The sequence below is a fragment of the Lolium perenne genome, chromosome 5 (genome assembly GCF_019359855.2).
Source record: "Lolium perenne isolate Kyuss_39 chromosome 5, Kyuss_2.0, whole genome shotgun sequence".
NCBI classification, from domain to species: domain Eukaryota; kingdom Viridiplantae; phylum Streptophyta; class Magnoliopsida; order Poales; family Poaceae; genus Lolium; species Lolium perenne.
In genome coordinates, this window is record NC_067248.2 from 49137007 (window position 1) to 49148660 (window position 11654).

The 11654-nt window shown below is 40.2% G+C and overlaps 1 protein-coding gene across 2 annotated transcripts; it reads right to left on the bottom strand.

Annotated features, from left to right (window-relative positions):
• Positions 1 to 730: 730 nt before the first annotated feature.
• Positions 731 to 10714, bottom strand: LOC127299116 (uncharacterized). 2 transcript variants are annotated; one of them, XM_051329023.2, is made up of 18 exons: positions 10641 to 10714; positions 10414 to 10453; positions 10204 to 10277; positions 9067 to 9132; positions 8870 to 8941; positions 8205 to 8277; positions 6749 to 6786; positions 6555 to 6668; positions 3638 to 3757; positions 3474 to 3554; positions 3317 to 3385; positions 3149 to 3226; positions 2887 to 3051; positions 2248 to 2355; positions 2098 to 2166; positions 1924 to 1986; positions 1704 to 1819; positions 731 to 1571 (listed from the first exon to the last, which is right to left on the bottom strand). In XM_051329023.2, exons 1-18 carry the CDS (start codon positions 10641 to 10643, stop codon positions 971 to 973), a joined length of 1950 nt encoding a protein of 649 aa, XP_051184983.1. In that variant the 5' UTR covers positions 10644 to 10714; the 3' UTR covers positions 731 to 970. The 2 variants fall into 2 exon arrangements, with proteins under 2 accessions (XP_051184983.1, XP_051184982.1); XM_051329022.2 differs by having other exon boundaries at positions 731 to 1577.
• Between the last annotated feature and the right edge of the window lie 940 nt (positions 10715 to 11654).

Genomic DNA, 11654 nt, shown 5'->3' on the forward strand with positions numbered 1-11654 from the left:
AATTGGCAAATGATCCAAGAGATCGGTCCGGCCCGTGTGTGGTGAAGGTACTAGCATGTCAAGTTAGGTCAATGATAAGGAGCCCTACCATGAGATCCAGCTTGTATCCAACCGACTCATGGATTTGACTAGAATCCTTTAATTGCAAAACCAACTCATCAGATCCCTACATTTGTGCCACTGGAACATCTTTTTGCATGTGTTGCTTTATTCCATTATCACTGCTAAAATCACCAGCACCATGCACAAAAATATGACGAGATAAAGGTATCTTTGACGGCGAATGATCAAGCAACAGATTTTACACACGATCACTACAAATCCAAACTTTAGAAGCTTGACTACACACGCAAAAGAAGTGAGGAAGTGGTTTGTAAGCAAATTCGATCACAAGTATAGTAGAGCTCTTTTTAGCGATTTACTTGCAGGTTCATACTCATAGCAATGAGTATACAGTACACTACTCAAGTCAAGCAAAGGAAAGCAAAGCAGCAAAGGGTATCATTAAGCAATCAAGTTTCAGAGGGCATAGTAAAGTAGTGCTGAAGAAGTGGAACAAAAGCTAGAGTAATAGTATTAGCAGGCCTTAGGTTTCACTTCTCTTGCCATCTGGTCAATCCGTTATATTGCTTGGCATACTTTGGATGAGTAAACAAGAGAAAGCCACATTAGTCAGTGTTCAACGTGAACAAAAGTTCACAACAGTTGCTGATCACTAGAAAAAAAGACAGATGTAGGCACAGCCACTTCTCATCAGAAGAAACACCAACAAGTGGATAGTTCCAATATCAGAAGAAGTCATAAAATCATACTGAAACATACTCCAGTATTCTTAAATAATTCCTAATGTCATATAGTATCATAAACCTTAGCTCCTGCTTTTTGGTCGGAAAGATGCGAGAATTTCTTCAGGAAAGACAGACTTCTCTACGACTCTACCACACCCCAAGTGCTGCTTCAACTAATCTGGTCAGTATAAGCTACCAGAGCGACGCAGGCTTGCGCCAGGCCTGATGGGCTCCCCGGTGAAGGGGTCAAACTTGTAAGGCTCGCCCGTGAAGGGATCAAACCTCATTTGCTGCTGTTCAGCAGAATATTCAGCAGAAGACCTGGAGTTGAATTCTGGGGCTGTGTTTGTGGTGTACCCTGCAGCAGATAACACTCTCCTTTCCCTAGGAAAAACAGCTTCTTCGGCTGGTCTTTCATGTGTGTAACTCTGTTCTTGTGTGTATCTTCGCTCTAGATGCCGGCTCCCAGTGTCCTGTCTCGGTTCATGTGCTGATCTTTCAGTATAGCTCGGTTCATGTGCATATCTACCATCCAGATGCCTTCCGGTGTCCTTCCTGGGTTCATGCGCTGATCTTTCATTGTAACTCTGTTCTTGTGTGTATCTTCGGTCTAGATGCCTTCCGATGTTCTGTCTTGGTTCATGCGATATTTCCTCTTGCCGCAGCCTTGGCTCTGGGTATCTTACAACAGTGGGTCTTTCTTCCGCATACCTTCTTGAATGAGACACTATTGGGTCGTCAACATAAGATGAGGAAGAATAATCACCTAGGGAACTGTATCTACTGCTCCTGCAAATAAAACGAATCTCGGTGATCACATGTTGATGCGAGCACAAAAGGTAAAACGCTCATACAGATAACAGAAACAGGATCATGCAGATGCCCTTTGCTTCATTTCCCTTGAGGATGCCTTACCCGGATGCGGTGTAATCATAATCTTGATGTCGGTATCGCTTGGTTTGCATTTCAGGATTTCTGGGCAAATAAGTATCCTGCGAGATGTGTGCTACGCCAAAAGCCTCAACCTTGCGCTGCAGGTCAAAAACTCCAGAAGTTAGAAGGCACTGTCGCTCACCAAAAAATAAAGCACAGAAGAAAAAAAAAATTGAAGTTATTGAACAAGTGAAGTAACAACCTTAGCAATTAATGAAGCGAAATATTCTCCTTTATTTCGTTTATCGGCACCTGTTATCAAAAACTGCATGGAGAATTAATCAGGATAAGCGATTTTTCAAGTCCGTGTAAGAGGCTTTTCGAAATAGAAAGTTCAGGTAAGAGCTCAGATCATCTACGTGAAACAACTACGCACCTGATTAAGGACGGCAACAGCACCTGACTCAGGAAGCTCATTTAGGCTCTTTATGCAATAGATGTCAATCTGAGAAGAAAAATTGACAGGTGTTCGATACCAAAAGAAGAACTAAGACAAAATGGGAACTATTTACAAATGACTGCTTACATCATATGAAGTGCCAATCCCAAGACGCAAAATTCGAAGTAAGAGTTCCTTGACGGCTGAAGGTAGTGAATTAACAGCTGCTTCATAGGGGTCGGCGACATCAGACACCTAAGAGATAACAATGCAGAAAGGATAGCTATGTCAATGAATACACCACACTTTTACATACTGGAGCACGCATTTTTCTAAACTCGCTCTATTCCTACACACCGAGCTGCGAGTATTTATGTCAAATCTTAACAATATATTGTCGTATACGGAAAGATAATAATATTGGAGTTCGGAGACAACCCATCTGCTTCCATCAGCAATAGACTAAATCAAACCACTCGAAGCTAGCAGGTTAATGGTCACTTCAGTTTTGAAGCAACTACACTACGTGCATCGGACAAATATTAGACTTATTGGCATAATATCAAGTCTTACTCAGGGATCTTGTGACAACTAGATGGATATACCAGTGAGCTAAAACTTTAGCAAGTCAATGCCTAGCTCAGTTGTGGAAAACAACAAATTAGTATTAGAACTAGTTGAAAGTTTAAGGAGGTTATCTCTTTCATGAAACCCAACCTTGTGGCTTTAATGTATTTGAAATGGAAAGTACAAACTGATCATATGTCTGCTGTTTATCACCCATACCATGTTCGATAGCCTTGGAGCTTTGGTTTGACGATGAAGCGAATCATGTCCATATCTGCCATGAGAATAATCTGGCTTGTCCCTTGAAACATCTGATCTTCTAGTTTTCAACTCTTCGCGACCTCTCTTATTATCGTTCTCTACTGCAGGTCGAGCAACTGTAACCTGTTGCAATAAACAGCACCAGAGCCAAATTAGGCTAATCAAATTAAGATGCAAGAAGCTAGGATTATTCCAAAAGAAATAGTATTCATATTCATGCCTGTATCTTGAAAGATGGTCCTCGGTCAGGTCCGCTGACTGTTTTACCATCCATTTCTTTTATTGCATTGTCAAGCTCCTGCAGTCAACTAAGAATTAATGTGCATTCCTTTTATAGAACTTGAGCTATACAACTTAAAAAGATATTAGAATTGACAAAGCTACTTACTGAACGACTGCTGAAGTGAATGAATCCAACTGGGTATTGTCCTTTCCTTGAGACCGCAACCCGCATTACCTGATTCACAATTACTCGTCACTTTAGAATTAACATCACACATAAATTGGTAAATGCAAACAAGCCATAGCCAGGTTGGTCGACAAACCTCTCCAAAACGTCCAAAAAGCTTTTTCAGATAGTCCTCATTAGCATTTGCTGGTAGATTACCAACAAAAGCAGTCTTAATCTGGGTATAGCAAGCATTGAGAGCATGATCAAAATATGATATAGATATACTGAAATGAAGAAGAAATGTTACACTGAAATAACCTTGGCCATTTCATCAGCATCCACATTAGATTCCCTCTCAGCCCAATTTATTGCAGGATGCAAAATACCACCAAGCAGAAAATCTGTTCTGGAACCAATGCGGAGTACACGTGCTGCAGCCTGTGATCGATAGTTTTAGGACGAAAGGAATCAAGGGAAGATGATCTGTTCTGATTTCATGGACTAAAGAACATCTCCATGATGATATAGATATTTCCCTTTTGATACATATCAGTAGCATAACCTCAGATCAGTGACGAACTAACACATTGTGTTGATAAACATACATGTCCTTCATAATTGGCAGCTATGATTAATGTCAGAAGTGAGACTCCAGCAGTTGTCATAAAATGGCAGACTAAGATTGTGAGCACTATAGCTCTGCAGAAATGAAGCTAAGGAAAAGCCAAAGGCAATCAAGGATCAAGCTTGTCATATCTTTCCTCAAACAGTATGTTCCGACATTGACAAGTATCTGATAGTCTAAATTATGAGAGAGACGGGGGCAGAGGAGACTTCAGTTTTCGGGATACAAGGAGTGTGCATGATTCAACATCACTTGCACATATGAGATGAAGTGCTGAGTTCCATATTCCAATTCCTTAATCCTACATACTGTTTTCTCCCTTTTCTGAAGTTAAAACTCGGATTAAAACATTGGAGCTGTACTAGCTGACAGTCACTTTGTGTTTTCACCACATGTTCTTACAGTTTCTAGATAGCAGCACAATGGCAGCTTAAGAATGTGAGCACTATAGCTGTGCAGAAATGAGGCTAAGGGAAAGGACAAGGGAATCATGGATCAGCTTGTCACGGCGTTCCCCAAACATAAGGCTCCAGCATTGACAAGTATCTCATGGTCTAATTTATGAGAAAGATGGACGGGGAGGAGACAGCAGTTTCCAGAATACAAGGAATGTGCATGTCACTTGCACAGATAAGATAAAATGCAGATTTCTAATTCCAATTCCTTATTCCTACATATTTTCTCTCACTTCTCTGATCCTAAAACTCGGGTTAGATTGGAGCTGCACTACCTATCAGTCACTTAGTGTTTTCACACACGTTTTTCTCACAGATTTCTAGAGAAAGGGTGAATCAAAATAAATAGCAACAAGAGCAGAGTACAGATTTAGCAGGTACTGGAAGTGCCATGAACAGCATATGCTGTCAAAAGACACCTTGATCTCTGAAGAAAATGAAGAACCGACAAAGGAAAATGGAGTTGAGTGGTCTACTGGCTTTACTGAATTTGGTAAAACCAAGTAAAGTACACATGACAAATCTGAACAGTAAGACAAGAATTGGAGTGTTATGTGACAGGAGAGGAACAGAACATAGGTAATAAGTAGATAATTCAGACCCCTCACTGATGGATACAAAGGGGAAGAAGAACTGAAGGGCCTCTTTTCATTCCTGTTATCAAGGTTACTGAAACTCCATGGATTGATAATCTCATGTCGCTAGTTACTAGTGAGACCCAATACAGAAGTGCTGCACTCAGAAACTTTAACCAGAGGTATACAATTATTCTTTGGTGTATATCTCATTAATATACCATCCTTCCATGCAATGTCTTGTCAGATGTAGCAATCGCCACAATAGTCCATCTACTCAATCAAATGGATTAGGGATTAACATACAACACAAGTTTGTTGTATCTTTCTCCTGCACTCTCTAAATGAACTAGTGTGATGGACGGAAGTTCTTGTGAAGATTGGAGGTGCAATCGAAGATTGAAGGTATATGAAGTCATTATTAAGTTTCATGCACCAACCAGAAGAACCAAAAATCTAAACTGATGAAGAAGGTTGGGCAATCAACATCCTCTCACATGTGGCTCGATAAGGCCCAAACATGGACAGAAAGAGGGCAGCCAATTCTTTTTTTCTAAACTGCAAAAGCCGAGACTTGAACCCAAGACCTCTGCTCTGATACAGTGATACCATATTAAGTTTCATGCACCAACTAGAAGAACCAAAAGTCCGAACTGATGAGAGATTGGGCACTCCACATATAGTTCAACAGAAATCATACCAAAGGATATATCTCAGTGCTGCTATTTCTTTAGAAGTTCGATTAAAGGTTTGCAGGAGACATCAAATATGGGCAACTCCTGAAGAAGTATAAAGTTGTTTGTGTTGGTTTTGATATCTTCTGCAGATCCGCAATGCAATGGGAACATTTTCATACGCAAATAGGTGATCACAGAAGATAGTCGTTTGCAATATTAACCAGCCATATAAGAGAAAAGGATGAGAAAATGTGTTACTATAAAAGTTCATAACCAACACGACTATATGAGTCCAAGTGACGGGCTGCTTGTCAGCATAACGCAAGGTATTTTGGTAACTTGGTGTCAAACTGTCAAATCATCGTCTAGCTTCCTAACTTGAGGCAGCAGCACTAAAGATATGCAATTACTTAAGCATGTAAGGATGGAATGTCAGATGGACTTGTTTTGCTAGCAGATAGATTTACGGCAAGCAATAAAGTGTGGAATCATTCATCCGGCAGCGGTAACAGATAAACAGGAGAACCATAGAAGCTAGATACATATACTGATATATACATATGATGGTTTGATCCAATAAGATTGTTTAAATAAGAGGCAATAATATTGGTCAAGACCTGCAAGATAAATCAGTCGATAAAGCTATGGTCAACTATAGGTAAACTAGGATATTCTCAAGGCAATAACACAAGCAGCTGATTTATATGCACCTTTAAATAGTTATAATTATAATTGGGAGAAGAAGAGCTCAAAGTTAAGGCACACTAGCATTTTTAAGATGTATCAGGTCATGAATGGTAAAAGAAAATTATCAGGTCATGACTTCCGCAATGGAATGCATTGCATGATGCAGTTAAAACTGAAAATGAATTTCCTAGCACAGAATAGAGAACAAAGACTTACGCCATGAGAAGAAAATCGCACAAATGCAAAGCCTCGATTTACACGTCTTCTGCTTGCTGAAGAATCAAGATTTGAAGCCATTGCAAGGTCAACCGATAAGACATCTTTGAATGTCTGTAGATAAAAAATTGACACTTCAATGAAAAAATGGGGAAAAATGATGTTTGATAGCTTATAGAACATCAAGGTTCTACCTTATAAATCAATTCTTCAAATTCTTCGGCACTCCATTCTGACACAAGAATAAAATAGCACAGCAATAAGAACTTAGATGATAATATAATATAGTTTTTTTAATAAGAAAGTTCTCATAAACCAATATTTAGCAGGATATTATGCTAAGAACAACTGTTCGCAGTACAAATTTACAAAATTTAAATTTTGCCAGAGCCGATATATATCTAAATTTGTTAGGAAAGCCTATTCAATGGAATGAAACGCAAAAGCTCTTTTGTGTTTTCTCGGAAAAAAATAGAATATTATGGTGTGCACAATCAAAGAAGTTATGAGGTGTATTGTGCAGCAAGAATATTATTGGAAAAGTCAAACATATAGAGTAGAAATGCTGAAGAGACAAATGGTACCAGCTCTTCCAAAAAATAAAGGACAAGGTGTAAACATGGGCCTTGCAGGTTCCTGGCACCTTGAGTCTGACTTCAGCAGTAGGTTTTGTTGCCTAAAATCCTTTGTACATAAATCATATATGTATACCGTACTACTATTCCTCTTTGGAGAATGTGTGTGTGTTTTTCATCCCACAACTATTGTCTAAGTGTAGGTTTCATCCCTATATTCTACAACTACCCAAAGTTGGTCTCATAAGTATCAATACCATTTTCATCTATCAAAGTGGTTTTGAATGACTACATGTCAGCCAAGTCTACATCACGTATCTGTCACAGCACCGATTTCCATAAAAGCAAGCCCGCAAATTTAGTAGAAAAAATAAGGATGTTTAGAAAAATAAACAATGAACATTCTAAAAAATTTACTGGAAAATATATTTTAGTAAAAAACTATCATACACAAAATAATTCACAAATAATACAAAAAAATCACTGAAAATTGGAAATACAAAAAATAGAAATTTTGATCTTTAAAAGTTGAATATGTTTGATCTTTTAGAAGCTTCTGATTTCCACATTTATTGTTATTTTCATTTTCAGATTTTCTAATAAATTGGTGGATTATGTCAATATATCACAAAGGAAATTTGTGACATGTGCTGATGATGACCTACACATCGGCATCACATTACGCAAAACCGTACGCGAATAGAAAATCTTTTAGAAGAGTGATCAGCTTTGGTTGGTTTAAGAGTTCAGGGATGAAGCTCAAGTTACATTCATGTAATAGTTGAAGATAAAAAAATAAAAAATCTCCTTTTAAGAAGACATGTCTCCTACCAGTTTCGCTTCAACAAATAGTACATGAGAAAACCAAGGAAACGAAATGTGAACAAGGAAAGTGATGAAGAAAACAGCCAGTACATAAGTCAGATAGGTCATGCGCTAAGCTTAAAGATGTATCAACGTAAAAGTTGGTGGTAATTGATAATGAAAATTCATTTCATTAACTGTAAGGTCATATGATTTTTGTCGTGCAGTTTCTGCATTCTGATTATCAAGGTTCATCATGGGTGAAATTTACCTTTGCAAAGATTTCCAAAGAAGAGAGTATCCTGATCCATGGAAAGATCAACAGCAAGTCTCTTTCCTTGAAGCTGGCCGAGAACAAACAGCAGATATATTATGCATGTGGAGATTAATATATGAGATGTAATAAAGCATCTAGCATCTCTCTCAACACTAAATCTACAAAGGGTGCAATAAAAAGGGCGAACTTGTGCCAACATAGAGATATGGAGAAACTAGTCACTGAAGGAAAAAAAAACAATATGATGCAGATATGTATATAACGACAGCTTATAACACAAATAATGACCAACACAGATGTTCAGAACTAGTAATACATGCAAAACTATAGAATTGATAGGTAGTGTATAAGAACTGGCTTGAATTTTGTTTAGTCATGTAGTTGAAGAAATGACCTTCATCAACCTCTAGACCTTGCCATTGACCCCACAATAAGAAGCAGGTGGTGGGTGTCACCAATTTATTTACAATCATGTCCATTTTGAAGTCTTACAGTAAATCATTGAAAAATACTCTTACAGCAAACACAATGGTTGATTACTTCCTTAGTCCTACTTGAGATCTAACGAAATAGGGGATTTGAAAGTTTTGAAACGTGTGTGCATATGATGTGTTATATCGAAATTTCGACAACATTGAGAAAGAAGATTGTGTCATTACCTCAATGCCATTCTTTTGCCTTTTAGCAATATGAGCACACTCCCTTTCAGCAAATCGCACAAACCCAAATCCCTGAGAAAGTTCAGGAAAATTAATGTTGATACAATTTTCATGATAAAGTTACTCAATAGTATATCACACATCTAAAGGAATTAAACATATATTGTAATGTTGTAAGTGTTGGGATAGAACCAGACCTTGGAAACACCGTTCTGATCCTTCATTATGCGCAAGTCAACAATCTCACCACAAGGAGAAAATATCTGCTGATGAAATGGTCAGTCCAAGGAATAACTTTTTTACATGAACAGGTGAAGGTTAAAGAACCAGCTATTGTTACCTAGACTCTGTAGCGAGGACTGTAATTCTGGTGTTTAAGTAATACAATCTCTATTCGCAAAAAAAAAATTGTGGAAAATATTCTAGCCCTTGTAGTATGCATATTTCTTTTATCACTAGCAGAACATGTGTTATTGCCTGTGCGGCAGATTACCAAGCCATGCCCAAAAATTACGCAACAACATACCAGTTATGTGTTTGATACATAACAAACATGGTATAGTTTCTACGGCCACATTTGATTTGGTTGGCATGCCTTACATAACATCCATAGTTAAAATGGGCAAGTAAACAGTGCCATTTGCAGGGTTTTTTCTAGAATACATGCCATTTGCAGGTATTCAGATTGGCCTACAAACCAGTCGGTCTCTCCATTTTGGATTGCACAGAACTAATAAGTGCAGTAAACAACACGAAGCGGGGGATTTACAATGCTGCCAGACAGTTATTCAGCTAAAACATTAGCTGTTCATTTCAAAAAAAAAATACAAACAAGCAACACTGCATTCACACAAGTGGGCGTTCGGGAGCCCCAAAACGCAGCACATCTACTCTTCAAGTGTCGTCATTCTTTGAGGATTTGGAACTCCATCATCTCTTGGCTTGGTCTAACCTCGGTGGACGTCTCCTCTTGGGCCAATCTTGACTCGGTGAAGGGGTGGTGGTTGAGCTCCATCTATCCCAATGACACTCCAAGGAAATCCTTTGCTTCGCATATCATGCTTACGTCGTGGGAGATTTGGAACGAGAGCAACGGTAGGGCGTCCGCAATGTCGCCACTACGCCGCCTATTGTTGTTTCTAAAATTAAGAGTGAGGCGGTTCTTTGGAGCTTAGCGGGGGCCCAAACATTTGGGTTCACTCGTGCCGCGGGAGTGATTCTTTTATTCCCGCGCTTGGCTCGGTTTGTAACAAACTTAAACTTCTTCTTAATGAATGAATAGGGCAAAGCTTTTGCCCTCTTTCAAAAAGAAAATTGCCATATGACAAACAAACCTCTCGGAGCGTCCCCTCGGTCGCCGACCGCGGCAACCCGCCGACAAACACCTCGGCACCTTTCACCCGGCGATCTGCACACATACGTGCACGGGGTTCAACGCACAGCAACCAGTGCACAGCCAAACCAACCCAGAGCCAGATCCCAGAAAGAAATCCCAGAGAAAATTTGCACGCTTCTCCGGGACAAACTGCACTCAAAGGCCTCACCTTGCTCGTCATAGTCCCCCTGCGACGCCGCCCTCCTATCCTGAAATCCCCATCCCCAGGGAGGGAGAAAAAAAGAAAGTCGAAATCAGAGACGGGGCTATGTCGGCCGGCGAAATCCGCACCGAATCGGACGCCGCGCGCGACGGCCGGTGCCGAATCCGGCGGCGCCTGCGCGAATGGAATCGAGGATTTGCGGCCGAAGATTACGGGTTTGGGGGAGTGAGTACCATTTGGTTCTTCAGACACGAGACGGAGTGCAAGGCGCTGTCTTTCCTTTTCCGCTTTAGATTTTCGCCGGAGTCTGGATGGATTATCGTTGTATTGTTAGGTTATTGCTTGATGATGATGGTGGTGTTATAACCTACGGGCCCCTGCCTGTCTGCCAGCGTACCTTGTCCGGCCCAGTTGTGGCAAGTTTTCATATGGGCTGCCGTTCCATTAACATACAAGGCAGCTGCTCAGGGTTTTTCCCCTCAAAAAAGAAAAAAATGGTCAGGGTTTTATTTTGCTTTCTCGGCAGGAACCTGTAATCTCCTATCAGTTGAAAAAAGTGTACTGTAATTTTTTTCTACATCAAGAAGCAATGTGACTTCCCCTGGAAGATAACAGGAAATTATACTCTCCTCTTATTGAATAAAAACTATTTTTTTTTTTTGAAGAAGAGGCAAAAGATTTGCCTTAATTCATTAATAGAGAAGAAGCTTGGGAACCAAGTTTTAGTTTAGTGTTACAACCACACCGAGGGCCAAAAGGTTTTACTCTCCCGCAATAAAGGTACCCAAATGTTTAGCACCGGCAAGAACCCAAGTCCTAGCTTCCATCTTGATACGATCGAAGATGATGGTTGGCATGGTATCGACATGCTTGAAGGTTCTTGCGTTTCGCTCGTTCCAGATTTCCCACGAAACCAGCATGAGTAGGGTGGCCATAGCTTTCCTTCTTCCCCCATGAGAGAGCACGATCGAGGTCCACCAGGGCTCAACGCTATCAAACCCACTCCAGGAGTGGGGCTCGAAGTCTTGTATGTGAAGCCAATCCTTGATCATCTTCCAAATTCTAATGGAGAAGCGGCACTTGAAGAGAAGGTGGGGGGCCGTCTCGTCGTGACATCGACAGAGTGGACAAACCCGCCCATTGGGCCAGCCCCGCTTCGCTAGACGATCAGCCGTCCAAACGCGATTTTGGATGATAAGCCAGGAGAAGAGTTTGCATTTAGGAGTAGCCCAAGCCTTCCAAACAAT